The 25,428-nt window shown below is 44.4% G+C and overlaps 1 protein-coding gene across 8 annotated transcripts in view; it reads right to left on the bottom strand.

Moving 5' to 3' along the window:
* Positions 1-705: 705 nt before the first annotated feature.
* STAU2 (staufen double-stranded RNA binding protein 2) overlaps positions 706-25,428 on the bottom strand; it is a 282,793-nt gene continuing 258,070 nt past the window's right edge. For all 8 annotated transcript variants that reach the window (XM_056113368.1, XM_056113359.1, XM_056113351.1 and 5 more), the window contains 2 exons: positions 2,611-2,699; positions 706-1,507 (listed from right to left, as the gene is read on the bottom strand). In XM_056113368.1, coding sequence (XP_055969343.1) covers positions 1,414-1,507; positions 2,611-2,699 — 183 coding nt within the window. In that variant the 3' untranslated portion in view covers positions 706-1,413. The remainder of the gene's footprint in view (positions 1,508-2,610; positions 2,700-25,428) is intronic.

Genomic DNA, 25,428 nt, shown 5'->3' with positions numbered 1-25,428 from the left:
GGTTTGGCTTGTGAAATCTTACATAATTCTATTCCTATTGTCGCGTTGGGTCGAGCAGTTAGATCATATAGTGTTTTCTCATTGCACAATGTTTGCCAATCAATACGGAGAAAGCCTGAACAATGAGATGACGTTGGCGGGTCAGGAACTCAGCTCCTGGTCCCGTCACCCTCGAGGCCACTCTGCAGATTCACAGATATAGCCTGTGTCATGTGGCACCCAGGCCTTTCCTAATGCTCCTGCTAGGCAGGATGACAAGGCCGGTCGGCGGTGGCCTTGGGGACGAGTTTCACTAAGGTGACATTTAAGAGAGCAAGGGAATGAAAGAACAACAACGACAACATTTCACACAGAAACCAACCAATTTTTTTTTTTTTTTTTTTTTTTAACTGCATTTGCTACACACTGGATTTCAACATGCTGGTCCAGAATGTGGCTGGCGACAAGCTGGTAAGACTTTGACAGCTCCTCCGACGGATTTCCCCTTTCTCACCATGTACATGATTTCTTTTGCTCCTAACTCACCGTCCCCAGGCCAGAGGCAGTTATTGGAAACCCTCTTGATGCACAGTGAGTGGCTACAACACACAAATGGGGGTGAATGTGACATCCACAACAGAACGTGGAATCCAGAGAAATGGTTCAGGGAGGCAAGACGCCTCCTTCACGGGCAGGAATATGATGGCACTCAAAACCCACAAGTGCTTTTTTTTCTTTTCTTTTTTTTTTTTTAATTCCCAGAATATACTGAAACTAGTTGCGCCTGACATTATTTCTTATTTCCATCAAATACCTGACCTGATTTCAAGCATGTTTGTTTGGATGTGTCTTTTGAGTAGCGCATCTTGAAGTTATTCATACTGATATAGGATGAAGATTACAAAGATCTGCATAAAAAGAGAAACTGTGACTCTATATGAAGACAACGACCATCACATTCCACAGCACATCTTGGTTAATTTTTTGAATCATCAAGCATTATTTAAAACAAGAGGAAGGGGAAAGAGAAAGAGAGAGGAGGGAGAAGATAACCAAACACAAGTGCCACGAGGAAACAATCATAACAACAGAACCAAACCCAAGTTCTCTATTAATCATTGAAAAATTTTAACTCTGTTTCTAACACTTTTCATTAATTGTTATTTTAAGCTCCAGTAGCAGGATCAGATTTCGGCTGCCTCTGGGCAAATGAGTTATGATCTGATCTCAAGTTCCAAGGGAAAAAGCTCAGAGTTTTATTTTTCCCCAGTTGAATAAACAGTCCTATGTATATTATCTCTTGTGTTAGAATAGTGTTGTCTTCACATAAGACTCAAATAATGGTATTAGTCATTCATTTCCTTGAACACAGACACCCTCATGCGTGCTGACAGGTTTATAAGGATGCGGTGGCAGCTGGGGTTCTGGGAGCTGCTAGATGACCGGCTTTGATTTCTTGCAGTCCTGAGCGATGGGGCCCGGGTGTGCCTGCTTAGTGTCCGCATTCTCCCCCAGATGCGGGGCTTGTCTGGAAGATTAATACATTGACAAGAGCTGAAGGTCCAGGGTTGCACATCTTCAGACATGTTTATTAGCAGATGGCACACAGGATTCAAAGGTCACCATCAAAGTGACATTTTAAAGTGAAACAACAATATTTATGTTCAGATAGTCTACGGATGAGATCATGTGGAAATGGTTTTGATTAAATTAGCTTATAAATGGTTGCCAATCTATAGACGATTTAACATGCTATGTCTACTTGTGAAAATTTCACATTTCTCACACTCTCGCCTTCTAAATATCGCTGACCACGAGCCTGTTTTAGGGGATCTGTTTAAGTGTAACATTAGTTAAATATCGGGGGTACTTTCCTAGGCTAATGATTTTTTTAAATTGTAAAAAGTTCCCCATGCAGGTTGTGAAGCCTCACCTGTTCTTATATCTGTTTTAAAAGAGTTTGGAATCTACAATGAAGGTCCCTACTTGGAATCCACAATTGCTTTGGATTTTAGGAGAAAGTGAATCTTGGGAGAGACCTCCAACCCCAGGCTCTTAGATAAGACCTTAGACTCTGATCTTATGAAAACAAAACCCAGGAGCTGGATTTCAGAAATAAGGATTTTAGCTGTGTTTCACCTTTGTAACCCTTGGAGCGCACTTTGGACTAATCTGTGCCTGTGTTTCATGGAACAGTGTACAAAAGAAAATGCAATTGGGGAGGGAGAGCCTGCCCCTCCACTCCTAGGCCCATAGGTTCACAAACATGTGAGTGAAGAGTTTTACCTCAGAAAAATGGTTTGGCCAGAGAATGCTCAACAGCACAGAGTGAAAAAACAATCTTTTGTTAACATTTCAAGTCTCTCTAGTCCACAAAGCACACACATGTCCAACAAAGGCCTGGAAATCCCAAAGGAACATCAGAAAGTAGCTAAAACATGCAAATACATATGGGAAAAAAGAAGATAACTATACGCATTAGTTCTCATTTATTCAGTTAATTGTATAATGAATGGTTTTGTAAGTGGTAGCTATTTTTGTCTTGATTTTTTTAAACCCTACAATCTGAATCTTATTTCTGGGACATTTACAACATCATCCTTGGAAGAATATGACAGAAAATGTACTCACTTTTCAAGAGAACCCTTTTCAATATTCATGGCGCCTTCCATTGGATCCAGTCCTTGTTCAGAAAATTGTTTCAAGGCACTTAAAGCTGCCTGAAAGTGAACACAAACACACAAACAGGAGACGCATTCATTGACTTCAGTGTCATAAACAGGTAATTGTAAAAACAGAAAAAAGCTGAGATACATAACAGAGACTATAATTTTCTTTCTTTCTTTGTGTGTGCGCGCGTGTGTGTGTGTGTGTGAGAGAGAGAGAGAGAGAGAGAGAGAGAGAGAGAGAGAGCGCAGAGGGGTTGCAAATAGTGCTTAGGATTCCCTAGGGGCCTTCCACTGATTCTCAGCCAACTGGTCAGTGGGTCAAAACCAGGGCCCTGTGATGGCCGGGGTTCAGGGATTTCCCGGGTCACTCCAGCAACCTCCAGGGCTGTCCAGTGGTGCTCAGGGGACCATGGGGTGCTGAGGAACCAAACCAGGGTCAGTCACATGCAAGGTGGATACTATCTCCCCGCTGGGAACGACAATCTTTACCACTAGTTAAAATAAAGACTTTGGAGTGGAGTGGGGTGGGGCATCTTTGAGCCAAAAGACATTTGAAAAGCTGTACTATCATGGGCCCAAGTAGATATCATGAGTCCTTCATTTTTTAGTGACTGGGAGGTGGGGTGGGGGGGACATGCAGGGGTAGGAGCCCCACCCGTCTCAGGCCTTAGCCCTTCTTCATGCTTTTGTGAAATCACATGTTTTATCTGCAAATGGGGTATCTCAGACTTGGACAATAACTTTGCATCCTCCTGTGCCGGAAACTAAAGTGCCTCTTTCCAGTGGGAGCATAAAGGCGAGATTCCAGTCCCTGACACAGTACCCCCAGCAGATGCAAGGGGGTCTGGGGGGGAGGGTGCAGAGGGCTGGGGAAGCCACGGCTGGGCAGAGGAGCTGATAGGCCGCTGGTGCGTGGGATGCTGAAGGCTGTTGACAGGCCGGTGGAGCCTGGTTGGATAGCTGGGAGGCACCAAAAATGCACCGCTGATAAGATCTACATAACTTGTTGACACTCCCGTGCACGTTCCAAACTGGTTTTTTCTTAAAATAAGAATTTATTCTCCTCCCTGCCGCCCCTCACTCCACCCCCACATTCTCGCCCCCCTTCGAAGGGCTTTTGTGGAGTCTAGGAGAGGTGTGAGCAGTCAGGGTTGGGGTTGAATCTCAGAAGTGCCCCCCTGGGTCACACTCGGGTCGCCTGTATCTTCTCAATGGCCTTTGAAAAGGAACAAATTCTTGCTTTTTCCCCAACTTCTATCTGCTTGTGCCCCTTCCTTCTGGGGAGCTGATAGATAATGATGGATCTCTTTCACATTTTCTTTTTCTGTAAAATTTTTGTTGTTGCTGTTGTTTGGAGGACCATGTCCAAGAGATGCTCTGGGGAATTCCTGGAGGTGCTAGTCTCTGACCCTTACATTTAAAGAAAATATTATATAATTTATCTTGTGATTTTGAAGTTCAAAATAATAGATGTCTTAAAAGTAGTTTTCAGAGACAGTAGATCAGAGTTCCTATAGACCTCCCCCTTCCCTACGTAGTTCTTTATAAACATCTTGCATTACTTACATTTGCAACAACTGATCAGTCACTATCAATCTATTGTCAGTAAAGTTCACAGTTCCTTTTAGATTTTCCTTTTTAAATTTCTTTGGTTTTCAAATTATTTTGGCACTGCTAGGGAGGGATGGAGCCCAGGTCTCATACATGCAAGGTAAACACTACAATGAGCTGATTCCCAGCCCTGGTATCCACCCTTAGTGCTGTGCCTTCTGTAAGGGCTGAGAAGGTATCCACCATTACAATATCTACAGGATCACACAGAGTCATTTCTCTGCCCTAAAATTTCCTTGTATCCACCTGTTGATTCTCCTACTCTCTAGTACAAACCCAGCAGCCCTGAGCTCTTGGCAGTCTCCGTGGTATTGTCTTTCCAGGAAGTCTCAGAGTTGGAACCACATAATGTATAATCTTTCCAAGAATCTTCTTTCTCTGAGCCATGTATAGGTTCCCTCATGTCATTTCATCACTTGAAAGCTCATCTATTTTCCTGACTGAGAATACCCTATGGAATAAATATGCCACCCCTCCCCAATCACCAAAGGTGGGACAATCAGCTCACATTCCAATTCCTGGTGATTATGAATAAGCTATTAAGACACATCCTTGGGAAGAGTGTTGTGTAGCTGACATAGTGTTGTCAGTTTTTTCCTCTCCTTCACTCTTGGTCTAGCTTTTGACTTTCAGTATCAACTGAGAGTATCAACACCTCCTTCTCTTTTCCTTTAGACCCCTCTTGCCTTTTGGCTCTTTAATTGGTCTCGAGATCAGCAGGGCTAATCTGATGCCCCCCACGTGTGTGCAGGCCTGGCCTAGGCAGGGGGGAGGTCCTGCATAGGTTCTTTCCCCCCTGTTATCTGGAATGGGTTGTGGTGAGAGGTTAGCTCTCACCTCAGTTGAGTAAGAACAGTGTTGCTGAATGCATAGAATTCTGTTCCTGCACCTTCCTCATCACAATTAATTTGTTGACACTAAACCCCACTGCCTCTGAACGTGCCATATTTTGGAACCAGGATAAGAGACACAGTTAATCAAGATGAAGTCATACTGGGTTTGGGTGGGTCCCTCAAATAAACAAATATCCCTATAAAAATGTGGAAAATGTAGACACAGAAGAGACAGAGAGGAGAACACCATGTGAAGAGGAAGGCAGAGAATGACGGGGTACCTCTGAAGCCAAGGAATACCACAGCACCAGCAAGGCCCAGAAACTAGGAAAGTGCAGTGGGTTATTTAGTCCATAAAAGGAATCAATCCTGCCAGCACCTTGATCTTAAACCTTAAGTCTCCAAAAAATGAGAAAATACATTGCTGTTAATCAAGTACCCATTTGTGGTACTTTGTTACAGCAACCCTAAGAAACCATTAGAAATGCATCATAATTCAGTTCTTCACTAAATATAGCAAACTTTCTATCTCTCTCTTTAGTACTTTCTTTCATTATTTTTTTGAGGTGCTGGGAATTAAGATAAAATTAATTTTGATATCTTTTCATTGTTAAAATTTTTTTCTCACTCTGGTTGAGGGTGATGGTGTGGGAATGTTATATGCATGAAACCCTATCACTAACAATACTGTAAATTATGGTGCTTTGAATTAAAAAATGATAAAATAACATTCAATAACTAAAATCAGCATTTACAGAAAAATCATAATATAGGGAAATACAAACTAAAAATATTCGTGGTCCCACCCACCATTTGCCACTTGGTATATGTCTTCCCATATCTTTTCTGTCCCCTCCGCATAGCCATACACTCTTATTTATTTCGTGGGGAGTGCATTTGGTCATACGTGGCAGTGGTTTGGGTGACTGGCTGCATGTAAGCAAGTGACTTAACCCCTAAACTAATTTTTCAGCCTCTTCTCATCATACGTAGGCCACATCCCAGCACGGTTCTGTAATGCTCTTTTCACTGACAGGAGACTTGCTCCCAAGTACACCCTCTCTGTAACCTCTGCTTGTAGCCAGGGCCTACCAATAGACATCGAGTCCTTTTTTGTTTGTTTGTTTCGTTTGTGGTGCTGGGAATTGAACCCAATGCCTCACACATGTGAGGCAGATGTTCTAGCCCAGAATCACAGTCCTGGTCTCCCCCTTCTGATTTTTAGGCTATTAACAATGTGCGAGGTTTCTGAATTGTTCAGTCTTTTGGACCACCTCAATCATTTCCCTATGGAGAACTAGCACTCCCTATGGAGTTAAGACCCTTGCATGTTACTAGGCCTAGTTCAATTCTTGGCACCTGCATAATGTCCTCCCACTGAGTACCTTGGGAGCAATCCTCAAGCCAACCTGAGCACTACCACGTGTGGCCCCCAACTCCCTAATAATATTAATAATAATAATAATAAATAATAATTTATTGACAATAATCCCTAGGCTGAGTATTTGTGCCAGGGATGACACATATATATATTTTTTCATTTTGGGTCACACCTGGCACAGGGGTTCCTCCTGGCTCTGCACTCAGGAATTACTCCTGGCAGTGCTCAGGGGACCATATGGGAAGCTGGGAATCAAACTAGGGTCAGTCGCATGCAAGGCAAACGCTCTACCTACTGTACTATTGCTCCAGCCCCATGACATACATTTTTGAAGACATCAAATCCATTTTCTACCTGCCTTCAGGTAGGGAGGGGCCTGCAACAGTCTGAGAAGCACATGCTTTTCAGGGTATCTGCAAAGTCACCCTAGGAATCACGGGGTAGGGGGGATCCTGCGAGTGAGCCTGTTCTGTCATTTAATGGTCACACCTTATTTTTAACATGTCCATCCTAATCACTTGCCTTATTCATGTGTCTTAGCTTTAAGTGCAGTGTGATTTCTTTCCAGCATTAAATCCACAGTGTTCTGAAAGACCCAAACTGGGACAAGTCTCATCCCCTGCAAAGAAATGCACGGAGAGATTTGACTACCACTGAGAGGCAGTAAGGGCGGCAATGCTGAGGTGGCTGGGCAGAGTGCCCAGGTGACTTAAGCGGAGAAGAGTCCCATGGGCGTGTACATTCCTGTGGGCTTGTTCCATAAACCCAAACTCTGAGTCTTGCCTTGCGTATGCGTGTGTGGAGCGAAGAGTCGGGCCCACTCACGGCTGTGCTCTGCAGACCAACCCCAGCTGACCTTTCTTGATAGCCCGACTTTAGGAAACCAGCTAATGGACTCAAAGGTCTTAGTAAATCAACAATTTCCAACAAATGCACAACAATTTTGCTTCAGTCTATTAGCCTATGAATAAGTGGGGGAAAAAAAACTTGTTTTTTCAAAATAGAGACCCAAAAAACAATTTCTTTCCAACTGAACTATTGCATAAGGTGAATCAGTGCCCAGAGTGTTGCCTTCTGATATCGATGGAGCTGATTCCTGGGAGCTCCTTGGGTCTGTTCAGACAGGGTGAAAATAACAATCCTGAAAATTGTTTTTAATCTTTAGAAGTCATTTTTAGGGGACCTGGAGATAATACAGCGGTTGGGGTGCTTGCCCAGAATGCATCAAGCACCAACCACTGACCGCGGGGTGGCTCAGGTATCCCCAACATCACAGGATCCTTCAAGATCCTTGCTGCGGTTCCCACAACCTGCTTGGCTGGGAATTGCCGATGGTCTTCCTAGACCACCTAAGCACTTCCTGGGAGTCATCCTCTCCCGAATCATTTTCTGTTCCTTGTAACCCACTTTCACTTGTTGCTTTTTGTTGTATCCCCCACTGGCACTGCTCCCTAGCCAACTGGGCAATGCTACCCAGGAATTCTCCTTGAGGCGAGAGCTTCAGAGATGCTGCCTCAGAGGCAAAAAACAGTGCCTAAAGGGGCACCGTCTCCCCATCATTTGGATTCATTGTTTCTCTATTATAAGCAGTTTGGCTTCTAAATCCTCTCCTTTGCTGGGAGGTTATGTTGAGTTCCCTGCCACCTTTTTGTTTCACCCCTTGCAGTGCTTCTGTGGCTCATCGATTCCCCAGGGATGCTCACAACACCTCCCGCCTGTGTTACACTTATCCTTTGCGCTCCATTTCCCCTGCACTGTTTCCCAGTCTATCACTGTTCCCCACACTCTCCAGCAGTTCCTCTCCCCTATACCAAGTCTGGTGAATCTGGAATAAACGTTGTTGATTATTGTCTGGCAATCGGTCTGCAATCCATTCTCCGTCTGTCAGCCAAGGAACATCAATCGGCCCCCAATGCACCAGGTGATCCCCATCACCACAGTATGGTGACTCAGACAGCTTTTGGAATATTTGGTTCTTGTTTTGCCTGAAAACCTAATTTGCTTTCCCCAAGCAGAATCTGATTAACCTGCTTCTTCCCTGCAAAAAGATAGACACCTATAAGATGCAGCCCAGATCTCAAGGAACAGGTTTTAGCTCTTGCAAAATCACCTGGAGGATCTTATCAACATGCCAGGCATGTCCCCGTGCACTGTCAAAATGACTGTTATCACCTGGAGAATGTCCTACAAGAAGGAATGGCCATGCTGGCTCTTTCACTCGGTGCCATGTACAGATTTTCCGAATTCTTGCGCGCCTGCTTCCCTCCAGAGGTATGCTGAGGACTTCCCAATAGCATTCCCTTATCTACCTGATGAGATCATTCGACCCACATGAGATTGATAAAGCTGAATATAATTGCTTATAAATATGAGAACACTTCTTTTTAATTCATGAAAGGGAACAGAGAAGATTTATCTTCTCTGTAAACAGTAAGACGTTACCATTTGGAGAGCATCATGCGGCCCTAGTCATGGGACCTGGCCCTTTCCCTGCATGATCTCATCAGGTAGAGGATGTTACCACATCCTTGCATGGTAGCTTCCCACCTGTCTGGAATTTGGGAACGTACTTGAGGTAAACCAGCTTGTAAGTGGATTAGCAGAGATTTGTGAACACGTCACTGTATTTCTGACCGAGTGAATGAACGTGGCTCACATCCCACCTGCCACATTTCAGCAAGGCTTTTAAAAAAAGCATTCTTTCCGGCAACTCAGATAGAGAAGGGAGCACCAAATAAAGGGTGTTGGGAGGATTCTCCCAGGATGGGAGAAGCATGCTGAAAGTAGACTATAGACCAAATATGATTGCCACTCAATGCCTCTTTTGCAAACCACAACACCCAAAAGGAGAGAGAGAACAAAGGGGAATGCCCTGCCACAGAGGCATGGTGGGATGGGGGGATGGGGGTGGGAGGGATACTGGGATCCGTGGTGGTGGGAAATGGGCACTGGTGGAGGGATGGGTATTTGATTATTCTATAATTGAAACCCAAGCACAAAATTTGTAAGTCTACAACTGTACCTCATGGTGTCTCACTAATAAATTTTTTTTTAAAAAATCCTTGAAATAATACATTTAAAAAAAAGCGTTCTTTCCAAATCACTTTAAAATGCCTCTTCATGCCAGTTCTATTAATTACTTCCCACAGGAATGACTTGAGGTACACTCATAAAACAATGCCATTTTTCTAGAAAAGGGATTTATCAGAGGGGATCACACTGTTTTCAGCCTCCAGCCACCCACTACTGAATCCTGAGCTGAATTCTGAGGTTCAATTCAGCATTTCTGCTACACTTGCAGTTTATAGTGAGGAAGGGATAGCAAGTGGGGAAGGTGCCCAGTCAACCCAGTCCACCAGCTGTTGCACACAGTCAACCCGAATTCAATCCTGACACCACATATGATCCCTTAATCACTGCCAGGAATGATTCCCGAGCTCAGAGCAAAGAGTCTGGTGAAGGGTGTGGCCTCAAAACATTGATGGGTGCAGCTCAAAAACTCAAAACAAATAAAACAAACAAAAAAGCTTGCAGTTTGGGTTGAAACTCAGTGAGCAGGGACTGAAGCCCATGAGTATAGCGGGGAAGGCCTTTGCTTTGCATAAGGGTTGGATCCCTGGCACCCCATGTGGTTGGATCCCTGGCACCCCATGTGGTTCCCCCAGCTTGGTCAAAAGTGATCCCTGAGTGCAGGATAAGGAGTCAACTCTGAGCACAGCCAGGTGTGCCCACCCCACCCCTAAAAGAAAGAAGAAAATAAAAGAAGTGAGTGATGTTTGATCACTAATTATCGCATCGTCGGTAATTATCGCGTCGTTGGGGCTACTCCCGGTGAATGTGCTGGTGAATGTGACCCCGGTGGACAAGGAGCGTGCAGAGAGGAACGTGGAGTAAGTGGCAGCCACTGGGCTCCTGTGTCAGAACAGAGCACTGCTGGAGACGACGGTGCTAGAAGGTGACCCGGGTGAAGACCCCCAATAAGTCCCTTCCAGACCACCATGTACTGCATCAAGGATAAGGTGGCCATCAATAAGAACTGACTGTGGGAGGAGTGAGAGGACTTCAAGTGCCAGGACAGGTGACACTCCAGTCCCTGGATGACGCAGGTGAAATCTCACCCCCAAGGAGATGTTCCCATAGCTGTCCCACCGCTTCCACGGGAAGGGTCAGGCAAGATGAAGACTGAGTGAGACATGAAGAAGCTGGAAGAGGAGACACTCCTGAAGAAGATGAGCTCCAGCCCATGTTCTGGGGCCCCTGGCTCTGCTGCAGAGGAAGCAGAAGGCCCAGGAGATGCCAACATCACGCTCAGTGGCCAGAGCATGAAGGACAACACCATCCACAAGTGAAACCCTCCCCCCACTGCATATGAAACAAAGCATCTTCATACTGAAAAAATATATTACTAATAATCATTTGGTCCCTCAGAATGAGCTGACGATCACCCACAGGGTAAGTGGGTCCTCCGTTGGTTGACTTTTGGAGATGAGTCTGTCTGGCTTCTTCACCTTTCTAGGGTCTGTGAATTCAATCTCTCATCTTCCAGAGTGTGACTCGGGCTCTGGCTGGCCTGTGGGATGGAGTGAGACCCGGCAGAGAGAGGAGGAGCTGGTTGTGCAAAGGTGAATGGAGCAGAGCAAGTGGATGAAGAATGGACTGTGATTTATAGCGAGCAATAAATGGGACCCTGAAGCAGCCAGGGCCGATGCCTCCCCTCAGGGGTACTGAGGCTGCACCCCACAGCTGCTGCCTCCCCCACTTGTCCTAGCCTCCCTGGAGGAGTCTGGGCGTCCCTCCCACCCTCATCATCAGTTGATCACCCCCTGCTGTGAAGAAACCCTTCACAGATGAGAACATTCCAGGGATTCACATGGGTGTGCTTCACTGTCAGTGTCCACAACTGAGCGGGTCCCGTGGCAGCACCCCCAGACAGTCACGTTCCATTCAGCAAGCCCCAGTCATTACTGGTAAATTGCCCAAGAGCAATACATAATGGGGTGATTTTACAAACAAGTATTAATCGTAGTCCACAAGAGACCTGGAGAGTATCACGCTAAGTGAAACAAGTCAGGAAGAGAGGAACAGATATAGAAGGACTGCACTCACTTGTGGAATACAAAATAACATAATATGTGAGACTGACACCCAAGGACAGTAGACACAAGGGCTAGGAATATTGCTTCATAGTTGGAAGCCTGCCTCAGAAGCTGGGGGAGAAGGTAGCTGGAATAGAGAAGGGATCACTAAGTCAATGATGGTTGGAGGAATGGGCTGGGATGGGAGATGTGTGCTGAAAGTAGATAAAGGATCAAACATGAGAACCTCTCAGTATCTGTATGGCAAACCATAATGCCCAAAAGTAGAGAGAGAGAGAGTATGGGGAAAATTGTCTGCCATAGAGGCAGGGGGAGGGTTGGAAAGGGGGTGTACACTGGGGACATTGATGGTGGAGAATGTGCACTGGTGGAGGGATGAGTTTTTGATCATTGTATGACTGAAACTCAAACATGAAAGGTTGTCATTGTATCTCAACGGTGATTCAATAATAATGAAAAAAAATGTTTGATTGATTGATAAAAAAAAAAAGTAGTCCACAAAATGTGTTTTCCTATGCCACTACCCTGCCCCAATCTGGATCCAGAAGATGGAGGAAATCAACCGAATCCCCATATTTCAATAACTTGTATTGGATTGACTGTTCCAGGTTCAGAGGTCAGTTGCTTAAAAAAAAATTAAGATCATGTTATGAAGAGGCTGAGTAGTACTAAAGGACACTTTGTCTGGAGTAGGGAAAAATCAGATAAACTTCATTTGATGAGACTTTACTGAAGTCTGATTAAGAAGCAAGTTCTCTATTGGCAATGACTGAGCTGGGTAAAGGAATAACAAGATCCTGCTATTTGCAATTGTCCCTTTCAGCCAGGCAATTTGCTGGGTGATAGATGTAAACTAATCTTTGGGAGTCGTGGGAAGGAGGTAAATCTAAGTTCCTTAATGAGGAACATCCTGAATAGAGCTTAAACCCAAGTGTGTAACCTCCCACACACTGCGGATTCGAGAATTTTAGAGATACACTAACATAAGTACCCAGAACCCTCCATGCAACTTTGGCCATAAACAACAGACAACGAAGTGATTTTGTTTCCAAGCTCCAAAAAATATTTTCCTACACAATCAAAACAAACTCACTCAGCATTTGCATGTTACCACAGCCTACCAACTAGAGTCTCTATTTAGCTGGGTGACAATTTACGTATTCAAGAGATTTGAAGTGTAAAGATTCAAGTTAGTAGATCGTGCACTTAATTTAATGTAGTTTTGAAAGTTTTGGGGGGGCAGTTTGGGGTCATATTCAGTTGTGTTCAGGGGCTATCCCTGGCTCTGTGCTCAGGGATTGACCCAGGGTTGGCTGCATGCAAGGCAAGCACCTTTACCTCTGCCCTACCCTCTCCAGCACCACACAGCGTTGTTTTAAAGGATAAAGAGGGGGAAAGTATTTTAATAAAGTGGATTTGTTTTTATTCCTGTTTTTGGGTTCTTTTCTCATCCGTGTGTGTGTGTGTGTGTGTGTGTGTGTGTGTCTGTCTGTCTGTCTGTCTGTCTGTGTCCCTTACAGGAGAGCATCTGCACAGATACACAGAAACAGTTTTAAGAAAAATCCCTCAAAGATTTTGCAACTGCTTTGTGAATAAAGCCCTACAGGCTCTAGAACAGATGTCACTACTATTTCATGTGTTGCTTATATCATGCATAGTTACGGTAATGCCAGAAACACAATACCGAGAAGAAACTTTCTCTGACTCTTTGCTGGTCTTGGTCTGTGAGTGCGAGGGTGTGTGCACGCAGTTGTGTGTGTGTGTGTGTGTGTGTGTGTGTGTGTGTGTACACATGAATGTGTGTGTTCAGTGGCCCACCATGTGGAGGGGAATCTTTCCAGCCCTTTCTGTCATTTCTGGCTCTAGAGCTCAAGCTTTGATCCTACACCTTCCTGACACCCCATTTGTCATTTCTGACTTTGCTCTTGTCAATGAGCAATTAGCAAAGTGTGCTGAAACCAGTTCCTATTTTTCCTGCTTCCTTCTTTAGGGCTTAAATAGTTGGTCCTGGCAATGTGGCAGCATTAAAGTCACACTCTGAGCAATAACAATGGTCTTCATTAGAAAAATGTGACTTTTAAGTCCTCCCCTTTACAACACTAGTTCTTTTCAAAGACTTTAAACACAATGTCCAATGAATCACTTATTTCCTCCCCCCAACCCCCCCCCCACCCACCCACCCACCCCACCCACCCACCCACCCCACCGCCATTTCACTTTCCCCATCAATTTCCTACTCTGAATCCCAGGAACAGACTGTTCCCATTAAAGCCAATAGTAACCATACTTGTCCAAAGGTGGCTTTCATTTTTAAAGTACGTGTTCTAGATTGGTTTTGTTTTGCTTTCCCTCTTAAAATGCTTGCTCATGTGAACTCTTTCTGAGAGTAGAGCTAACTACTAGATTCATTTCAGAATGCACACAGTGCTCCTGCGGGCAGCTCATTAAGTCAGTCTGCTTGGAGGGGAAAATGATAGGCTTCAAATGCAAACATCTCCATTTGCAGCCCAGGACACTCTTAACTTCTCAACCCAACAATCTCAGAGACTGGCTGTATTAAATCATTTACATGACTGAAAAACCAGGATGGTCTTCTGAAAACTTAGAGGGATATTGCTCCAAGAATGCAGAAATTTAATGTTTCCAAATTATCGTTTTCTGATTTTGTGAGGCCTTTAAATGCCAGATCTCTCTGTATATAAAATTAGAGAAACCCAAAAAAGAACCTTGCTTTTCTGAATCTGATCAGGGCATGATAAGATCCTTAGTCTATTCCATTTCATTTTTTGTTTGTTTGTTCGGGGGCCACATCCTGCAGTGCTTGGGAGCTACTCCCAGCTTTGTGCTTGGGGTCATTTCCAGAAATGCTCAGGGGACTATGCCGTGCCAGGGATCAACCCCAGCAGGAGCTCTGGCCACTCAGCATTCCCATCCAGTTCTATTTACATTCCAGACTAATCAATAATAAGACTTTAAGAATAAAATGAAGAAAGGATTATATCGAACTTTAGTTAAAACATTTGCTATCTTTAGTCATCTTTGTCTCCTCTTCTTCCTCTTCCTTCTCTCTCCATCCCTCTCTGCCTCTTCCCCTCCCTTCCTTTCTCTTCCCTTCCCATCCTTTCTTCCCATCCATCCATCCTCCCTCCCTCCCTCCTTCCCTCCCTCCCTCCCTCCCTTCCTTCCTTCCTTCCTTCCTTCCTTCCTTCCTTCCTTCCTTCCTTCCTTCCTTCCTTTTTTGGGCCACAGCTTGTGATACTCAAGGATTATTCCTCACTCTGTGTTCAGGGGAATTATGTGCAGTTCCAGGGATCAAACTGGAACAACTGAATATAAGGCAAGCCCAAGCCCAAGCTTAAAACTTACTGTACTATCTCTCCGGCCCCTCCTGTTTGCTTTCCAACAATTTTATTAGAACTTGCATTTTCCATTTATGCCTGTATAATCCTATCAGTTTGGTAATTTCTATAGAACAGCCTTTATAAAATGGCTATTAACAAAAATGTCATCCTATAATTAACAGTGATATTACTCTTGTTAAGAAAAATAAGTGTGTGTGGGGGGGGCAAGGTTAGGAAGACATTAAGATCATAGACATACAATGCAAAGAAAGAACAGGACCATGAGTTCCAGAATTTTGGGAATTCATACAAAATTGGGCACGTAGCAATTCCCTTAGCCATTCCCTTTATTTTTGCATTCAGGCACAGGTAAAGGGGAATGCATGCAGCTGTCAGCTTTGACAATAACACAGAGTAGGGCTTAGAGCAGGATTAATGTTTTCAGTGTGGTTAGAACAAACTTGAACTGTGGAATCCACGCTGCCAAATTATCCTTCATCTCAGGCTCTTTCTGTTTTACTAAACTCATTGCTTATCTAAAGTCATGTTTTGTCCTTTATTTATTTTGACTTAACAAAAAAGATCCTTTAGTAATGGCATTTACCCAAACATGGTTTGGGGCACAAAAACTAGCAATGTCACTCTCTGTGCTTGGCAGGAGGATAACATCCCCCAAGGTGTCTATGTCCTAATCCCCAGAACCTGAATATATTCCCTCATTCAGCAAATGTGATTTAGCAGAGAGGATTGGGATATGAATGTGAAGGTGGAGAGATTATCCTGGATTATCTATGTAGGTCCTATCTAATCATGAACCTGAAGTCAATCTTTTCTGGCTTGGTTGGAGAAAAAGATATGGCTGCAAGAAAATGGTCAAGAAACTACAATATTGTCATTTGGGGGATTTTGTTTTGTCTGGGGCCCACAACTGGTGGCAGGGGGCTGTTTCAGACCCTGTGCTCAGACTGTTGCTCCTGGTAGTGCCTAGGGGACCCGAAGTTGCAAGAATCACACCCAGAACCTGAGCATGTGCTCAGCCCTTGGGGCTCTCCTGGGTATGATGTTTTGGGTTCTGAAGATGGAGCAAGAATGATACAAGCCAAGGGATATAGATGGGCTCTAGAAGCAAAAATGAAAGGATACCAATTTGCCCCACTAGTACTTGAAAGAAAGTACTGAAACCTTAATTTTGGCCCAGTGATGCCCCGCCTGACTCCTACAGAAACCTAAGATTAGTGTTGTGTTAAGTTACTAAATCTATTAATTTGTTACAGCAGCAAGAAAAAAATAGCCATGGCACTTGGAAACTATTTGGCCTCAATGCAAAAATGACACCTGAGGGTTGGAGCCAGGTATAGCAGATAGGACTTTTGCCTTGCATGTAGCTAACCCAGGTTCAATTCCTGGCATCCCATGTGGTTCCCTGAGCGCTCAGAAGTGATTCCTGAGTGCAGAGCCAAGACTAACCTCTGAGCATTGCTGGGTGAGTTTCAAGCCCTCTAAACACCATGCCTACCCCACATGCCATCTTTCCCATTGATTTTCTATGTCTCTTTATACAATGTATGTTATCAACTATAAATGGGAGATTACAACACCAACTAACTTGGATTATTTGAGGGTTCATTTCTGGACCCCAGTAGTGTTTGATGAATAAGGGCTATTATTGCATATCTTTCTTTTTCCAAACCAATATCCAGTCATAAAATTCTTCAAAATCACTATCACCATGTTAATTTATGTCCAGTTTCAAATATACATGTGTTTGTATGTGCGTGTTGTGTGTATAATATGGGCGGGGGGGGGGGAGCGAGGGGATCAGACCACACCACCAGACAGTGCTCAGGGGCTCAAGGTTTTGTACTCAAGGATCACTTCCCAGACATGCTCAGGGAATAATATGTCGTGCTTGGGATCAACCAGGGGTCAGCTGGATGCAAGGCAAGCACCATGACCCCTGTACTATTTCTTCGGTCCCAGATTTCTATATATTCTAATTAATCTTCCCCAGCACATTACTCACCCATCTCTTTTCCAAACTTTATCATCCTGCCTCCCTCTTAACACAAGGGCCTCAATTAACCCCCAACCTCAGAATAACATTCTCCATCAGTGGCTTCTCATTCCTTGCCCTTCTTCAACTGGTTCAATCCTACCTCAAAATCTCATTGACATGGTTCAATCACAGCAGGTTCCCAGAGTGTGATGGCCAAACCAGCAAGCCCCATGGGCAGGCCCCCGGCTGCTAGTGTGATCAGCACAAAGCAGAGAGCCACAGCTGGCTCATTGAAACCCCTCCCACCACTGCCTGCTCTTCTCAGGGCCCCATTTGGGATTTCTTGATTCTTTGTTATTCCCCTCTATAGAGAATGTGAAGTATTCTCACAGAACATGGGCATCTGTCTAGTCAGGAATTCTGTATGGATTTATGTGGTGTCTGAGAGGGTCGGGAAAAAAAAAAACCTCACCTTACAGTGATTTCAGAATGTTTGCTGCACTGAGTGTCTTCTTGGATTGTCGGGGGTAATTAGTGGCATTCCTGAACTCCAAGGCTGGGAATGAAGGTCAAGTACTATAACCTATAGAATTATTTCATTCTGAGCCTTCCATTCAGAATTTGAAACTGAGGTCTAGATGGTAAGGCAGGTAGGCAGGTATTTTAATTAGCAGAAATCTAATTTCCACCCCACACACCCTGAGGTATTTGTGACCACTGAGTAAGCAGACTGCAACAGGGTGGACACCAGAATGATTTTTTACCTCTATCCAAGTGCTCCTTAGCCTCTCACTGATCCTGATTTTATCTACCTGTGTTTGGGAACATTCTATACATACATTTTACCCATTAAAATATTCACAAAATTTACTACAAATATTCACAAAAATACTGAACTCTTACACACCTCTCACCTAGGTCAAGAAGACCAACTTGCATGTAGCTAGTCTCGCCTCCTGTATGACCATGTTTTTCCTATAACATGCCCAATCGAATACCAGATAAAAATACATTCTTGTACCACGCCTAACGTAATTGCCAATATACTGTTTATATCAGCTTAATACTTAGATCATGTTAAAATTTCCCTAAGGGGCTAGAGAGAGTACAGTGGGTAGGGTACTTGTCTAGCACATGGCCATCCATGGTTGGATCCCCAGCAACCCATATGGTCCCCCAAGCACCATCAGGGGTAATTCTGAGTGAAGAGCTAGGAGTCACCCCTGAGCATCACAGGGGATGGCTCCAAAGCCAAAATAAAATAAAATATCCCTGATACTTTGAAACTTTCAAAGGTGGTTTTCTAATGATTTCCCAATAGCTCATAGGCTGTACTTGATAGATATTTTAAAACCTGGAGTCTTCTGACAGACAAAACAATGACCTTCCAAAGATGTTTCATGTCGTAAGTCCGAGGACCTGTAAGTGTGGTATTTTACGTGGTAAAGGGAGTTTGCCGATGGGATTAGGTTAAGGACCTTGAGATGAAATGATTAGACTGGATTATCTACCACTTGAATCTTCAAAATTCCTGAGAGAACCTTTCCCAGCTCTGGGCAGACAGAGACACAATGTGGGAGAAAGTAAGGCACTGCTGGCTTTCCATATGGAGAAGGGGCCACGGACCATGGCACTGACAGACACTAGACAAAGTTCAGAAAAAAATTCTCCCCCAGCACCTCCAGAAATAAAGGCAGGAAGGAAGACACTTAGATGATAGCACAATGAGACTGTATGTGACTTCAGACGACAGCAGCATAGAAGATGCATAAAGATCTTTGGATAGGGGAATGAACACCATGCAGAAAAGTCAATAACCGCCACCAGGTTCTAGGTTTCTGTTGGCCCCTGATGAACCACCGAGGGCCGCGTATATGCCTGTGAAAGGGGGGCTGATGAGGAGAAACAGGGCCTAAGCTATTAACGGCCCTTCAGCTCCTGCCTCTGTTTCCTCCGGGCCCTATCAGGCAAGCACACAAGCTTCCTCACCCTTCTCCCAGCGGGCTGGTGACACGAAGATCAGGTTACTCTTGGCCTAAATGCTCCAAGTAGCTGTCTTCTCCCTCTAGGGGACCAGGGATCACCTCTGTTCACTCTCTAGCTCCCGGCTAGCCTCCTGCCTGTGTTTTCAGCAGGACAGGCCCTCCCACCCCAACCCTCTGGCCATTTCTTCTCCTGTCTGACTGCCCATCAGCCTTCTTCCCTCTGCAGGCTTCGGGGATACCTGCCCTGGCCTCACATACCACAAGTGTGCCCCTGTACTCCTCCCACCCCCACCCACCCAACACATCATCTAAGCTGGTTCATTTTCTTCATAATACTGTGTCAATCCATCATGAGTTTATGGGGTCACGCTGACCACAGACCACCACCAGTCAGCAAATACTGATTGAGAATCAGGTGCCATGCTAGGTGCCAGGAAAACAACCAAAAAATACCCAATACTGGTGTCAGGAGATAGCACAGTGGTTAGGGCAGCTGCCTTCCACCCTCCATCTCCAGCACCACAAGAACAGCCTGTCTTGTTGGCCAAGAATTGCCAGTGGGCCCCCCACCCCCATCCAATGCTGCCTGAATTCTGCTTGGAACTCTGTCCCCCCTGGAGTGTCTTTTGGCGAGGAGACAGGCCCGAAAGCAGCAACTATTTGATCATATGAGAGTATTAAGTAAAAAACATACACCCTCAGCCCCTATAGGGTACTCCAGTTTCCTTGGAGAGGCAGGATGTGGAGTGGCACTTGAGGGGCGCAGGGCATTTTCAGGGGTACCAGGGAAGCCGAGTGTACTTGCACAGGCTTTGCAAGTTACTGTGTAGAAAAGGGACGCCCCTCACTTGTGAACAGAGCCTAAGGGGTAGAAGCCATAGACAAAGAGGTCTGGTCACAGGCCAGAAGGGAAAGTATGCACGCTGCCTGCTACCCCAGATCAGCACGATTTGCTGGAAAAGCCAAGTTTTCCTTGTTAGAAGCTCTGATGAAAGCTTGCTACAAGTGGTGGAAGGGGTGGAGGGCAGCTAGGATAGAGAAGTCCACTATGAAGTCCACTATGACAGTGATGGCTGGAAATGATCACTCTGGACAAGAACTGAGTGCTGAAAGAAGGGAAAGGGAGAAACGTGATAACCTCTCAGTATCTGCATTGCAAACCATAAAGTCCAAAAGGGAAGAGAAAGAGAATGAGAGAGGAATTAACAAGACGAAGAGGAAGAGAGAAGAGAAGAGAAGAGAAGAGAAGAGAAGAGAAGAGAAGAGAAGAGAAGAGAAGAGAAGAGAAGAGAAGAGAAGAGAAGAGAAGAAGGAACTGGAGCGATAGCACAGTGGGTAGGGCATTTGCCTTGCACACGGCTGACCCGAGTTCGATTCCCAGCATCCCTGAGCACTGCCAGGAGTAATTACTGAGTGCAGAGCCAGGAATCACCCCGTGCATTGCTGGGTGTGACTCAAAAAGCAAAAAAAAAGAAATAAAGAAGGGGGGAGACAGAGAGAGAGAGAGAGAGAGAGAGAGAGAGAGAGAGAGAGAGAGGAGAGAAAAAAGTGTGTGTGTCATAGTGGGAGTCTGGGGAGAGTGGAAAGGAGGGAACCTGGGAACACTGGTGGTGGGAAATGTACCCTGGTAAAGGGACTGGTGTTGGAACATTGTATGACTAAAACCCAATCAATCCTGAGTAACTTTGTAACTGTGTATCTCACTGTGATTCGATTAAAAAAGAAAAAGTTGGGGCTGGAGAGATAGCACAGCAGGTAGGGTATTTGCCTTGCACATGGCCGACCTGAGTTCGATTCCCAGCATCCCATATGGTCCCCTGAGCACCGCCAGGAGGAGTAATTTCTGAGTGCAGAGCCAGGAATAACCCCTGTGCATTGCCAGGTGTGACCCAAAAAGAAAAAAAGAAAAGAAAGAAAAAGTCAATAAGTGATCCTCTAAAGGGGGGGAAAAAAAGATACTCTGACCAAGGTTGATTACAGGCCCCCAATACTACTTCAGTGGACACTTCTCTGGAAGAGTTGGCTGTTGGGGCCTGCCAGCTGCCCACCGATGCCCACATCAAGTACCATCTCCAGTTTCCTGCGCGCCACTCAGAGGTAAGGCTGCAAAAGGGTGAAGACAAGGGACTGGCAGCCCAACTAGCCTGGCACCCCGACTCACTCTACCTCTCACCAGTCATCTGACCTCAGACAAGTAAAGTTCTCAACCATTAAATGATACAGCATCTTGTGCTGATGACACTCACTTCCTTCTAAGAACTTGAAATTCCTCACTCATTTCATCTTTACCGTCACCCTCCCCCCCAAACCTGGCATCCTCCCTTAAAGAGGGAATGTGTGGAGACAGATGAAGAAAGGGATGCCAGCCTCACGGCCTGGCCACTGAACTCTGCAGAATTCTTCCCTTGCCACGCTGTTCCCGTTCTCAGGGAGAGGAGGAATCAGAGGATGCTCCAGAAACAACATGAGGCAGGCCAAAGCACGCAGCCCGGGAAGAGGGGAGGCGGCACACACATCTCCCTCTTTGATCCACCCACTGGCTTCCTCACGGCTCAGCTGAGCTGAGCTTCCGTGGGGGGGAGGGGGGGCACCGGGGGCAGGAACTGGGAAGGGGTGGAACTGGCTACAGACTCCTGGACTACTTGCCTGGGGAAGCGGGAGAGTGGGGGCCCAGGCTGGACTCAGCAGGGAGGACTGGCCTCCTCAGGGGAGCCATTTGGTGGGGGATCAAGATTTGGAAGTTGGCTAAACCGAGATCACAGGTCAAGGCGCAATCTACGTGGGTTAGGACAACATACTCACTATTATACTCCTGTTAACCTAGAAACAAAAATATATGTTATTCAGCCACTTTCCTATTTTGTTTTTCTTCCGAGCCGGATATCTCTTGGCTTCTGGGGCCACCAGCTTTTCCTTGTCTGTCACTGGGTCCCTTTTAGTGTCCTCTGCTCCTAGCTTCTCATGGGACCGGACTTTTGAATCCACCTTGGCACCCCTCTTATCACTATTCTCTTTCTAGAGGATTTCCTTGAGGACTATGTTTTAAATCCCTGATAAATACTGGCCCTGAAGTTCTATCTTCAGCCTAGCTTTTTGCCCTAGCATTCACATCTACAATCACTAGCTCATTTTTCCTCTTAGATATTCGAAAAGCATTTCAAGCCTGCCACCAATCAAATTCCTGATTCCTGATTGCTCATCATTCCCCCAAGTGTCTCCTCTCCCAGAAAACGGAACCCCCACTTAACCAGTGACTCAGATTTGAAAAAAATTACACCAAAAAATAAGCCTTGGAATCAACCTTACTCTCACTTCTCTCTCCTCTTCCATGTGGGACCCATCAACTAGTTGTGTTGGTCCTTCTCTGAAATGCATCCAGCATCTAACACTCACCGTGTCTGCTACCACCTCAGCACAAACCACCATTTCCCAGGTGACTCATCTGTCGCTTCTTAACTCATCTCTCCCTGTCTCTCTCTGCCTGCGGAAAGCCCAATATATTCCGAGTGATGGGCTTGAAGTATAAATGGAAATAGTTCATGACCCTGTTTAAAAATTCCCCTTAGATTAAAACACCAATTTCTAATCAGGGTCTTAATGGCCTCCATGACCTCACCTCATCCATAGTTCCAATGCCATCGCCTTCCACACTCCCAAGCCCATGGAACTCTGACCACACTGGCCTCTTTGCTCTCCACAGGACACCTGAGTGCACTCCTGTTCGAGGATTTTACATGTATCCCCTAGGCTTGGAAATCTCTCCAGTTCTTCATAAGGCCCATTCTTCATTTCATCCAATATGTGATTGTACTCAGCATCTAGAACAGCTGATGTTCAGTACTCACTGGCTGAAAAATAAATGGTTTAAAAAGTGACTATCTAGCATGTCTGTGTGTGTGTGTGTATGCGTGTTTGTGTGTATGTCTCAGAGAGAGAGAGAGAGAGAGAATTATTCTCACAACTTCCTTATGGAAATTAGGGGGTAGCTTCCCCTTCTCTTTATTGAAATGGAGAAGTGGGCACTTTCTTGAGGTTTAAAGACTGATTATGTAGCTGGACTAAGTAGCAATAAAGGAGGATCTTTCAAGTGAACAAAATGAACTATCAAGAGAGACTCCATCCTGGGTGTTCTTACATGTCATCATTTTAGTTTGTGTCAATGACATTATGGTAACTTTGAACTCTGAAATGTTACTGTAATTAACATTCATTTTTTTCCTAAAAAAATCTTCATTTTTAAACAATTAGCAGCCCAGCTGGAACAATAGTATGTACAGTGGATAGAGTGTTTGACTTGCATATGGCTGACCCAAGTTCAGCATCCTAGATAGTCCCCCAAGCCCTCCAGGAGTGACTCTTGAGCACAAAGCCAGAAGGAAACCTTGAACAGTGCCAGGTGTGGTCCAAAAACAAACAATTAAAACAAATGAAAAACCACAAAACACACACACACACACACACACACAAAACTAGCAGAAATGCTGTCAGTATATAAACTGAACAGAACCTTCTCTTTCAAATTGAAATAAAGGAAAATATCACACTTGAATTGGAAATTTAGAAATTTTAATTAAAGTAATCTTTAGTCAAGCTGTGCTTCTTAGCTAAGGTTGTTTTCTTGCCAGTAAAGCACCTTTTATTAAAAAATGAAAGTAATGTCTTAAAGCCTAATGAAATAGCCATCTCAATGGAAAAACTAGTGTCCTGATATTTTTTTTTGAAAAAACATTTTTCTTAAGACAATATTATCAAAGAGATTTACTTTGTCTTTAACTGATTATGATCATATAACTTAAGAAATTACATGGTGGGATGGGTTCCCTTCCCTTATGTCCACCCTCAAATTTGGGGAACATAGTTTAGGTCTGCCAGACCTTAAGTAAAAAAAAGTAAAATTCTTTTAAATTGTTTCAGGAAACTGCTAGTACTCTAAGATGGTTGACACATTCTAACATCTCCAACTCAGTTTCTCCTCACCCCTCCAACCCTCCACCCCCACACACCATAACTGCTTGGCTGCAGATGAAAATATAAGAATGTACGTGATGCATAGTGATGGAATCCTAATCCATCCTAAACTGTAAGGATGACAACTGGCAGTTCCCAACATGTATTAGTAGATTGTGTGTGTGTGTGTGTGTGTGTGTGTGTGTGTTTTGCCTGAGGATACATTCCCTTTTCAAAGTTAATTTTTTTCTTTTTCTTCTCTTTCTCTCTCTTTTTTTTTCTTTTCCTCCTAAAGACAGAATGTTAAATTCCACTCAAAGGTTAATCTTTTAAGAAGGCCCCCATAGGTAGGAGAGAGATCTGTGATAGATTTACAAATTTGGAGGGAAATGTAATGTGAGGTATTTCAATATGCAATTTTAAATAAAAACCTTAACTTGAGCAAGGGACATCATATCAACCAACAACATTTTTTTTAACAACAGCATTCTTTTGAAATACTTGACATTCAATTGGATAGAATTATATTTAAAATAGATTGTGAGTGTTTTTCTTCTAGCATCTGGTAGTATCAAAGTCCAGGAGGAAGAGTGGGTGACCATGCCAGAAAATAAAAGCTGCCTATTGGGTGAATGTGTGGAATGGATAGGAATTAAGTTATCAAGAGGCTAGAAAGAATTTGCTAAAAGCAATAAGGTGTTTGGAATTTGATAGCATTCAACTGTAAGTGCTTTGCCTGGCTAGTACTGTTAGCCAAATGAGGGTCAAACATTTCAAAAGAAAATTAATGAATGAGTACAGGTATTAAAAACAAGACAATACTGCTCAGTAAAAGGAAGTTGTATTTTAGTATCTAAGGTACTATGGAGTTGTACAAGAAGTCCAGAGGAAAATTAGGGACCTGCTCTGTGAAATCTCTCTATGTCTGGAAATGAGTAATGGTGGTGATTTTTGTGACCTGTATATCATTCAAGCCAGTTTACTGCTAAACAAGCAACCCAGAATCTCAATGGTCATGGAAAGTCCAACTGGGTTTTTCCTGGGTAGTGGAACTTGGTCTGACAAGACCCTAATCCTTTCATCTTGTAACTCTGCTCTCCTCTAGCTAATCAGCTAGAGGTCAGCTCCATTCAGTTTGCAGAAGGGAAATAAAGTGGAAGAATTTATGAAGCAGGACTGAAAACTCTCAGGTTCCACTGTCCTCATATTCAAGAATAGTAACATACCTACTCACGTGTTATGACTATACCCAACTTCAGACTGGGAACCAAGTCTGGCTGGGAGCAGACATAAAGTGGAGTGATGTGTGGTGTGTGGTGTTACAAGTCGTGCCGTTATTGTTGTACCAACCTTGCGAAGCATTTGCATGTCGATATTCACATGCTAAAATATATGTCCCTAGAATAGCGCAGTTGAGTCTTACTTGTTCTGGTGGCCAGATCAAACTGTACCAATAGTTGTACCAAACCGGCATGGAATTAATATTCGATTCGTAATCAGGAGATGGGGCAGTTAAGAGCTTGGCAGTAAGACTGGCTCCCTGTGTTCTAATATTACCAAGAAATGCCTAGATTTTTCTCCTTTATTCAA

The sequence above is a fragment of the Sorex fumeus genome, unplaced genomic scaffold, assembly GCF_029834395.1.
Source record: "Sorex fumeus unplaced genomic scaffold, SorFum_2.1 ptg000002l, whole genome shotgun sequence".
NCBI lineage: Eukaryota > Metazoa > Chordata > Mammalia > Eulipotyphla > Soricidae > Sorex > Sorex fumeus.
The sequence above is the reverse complement of the archived record's forward strand: the minus strand, read 5'-3'. Positions and strand labels throughout refer to the sequence as shown.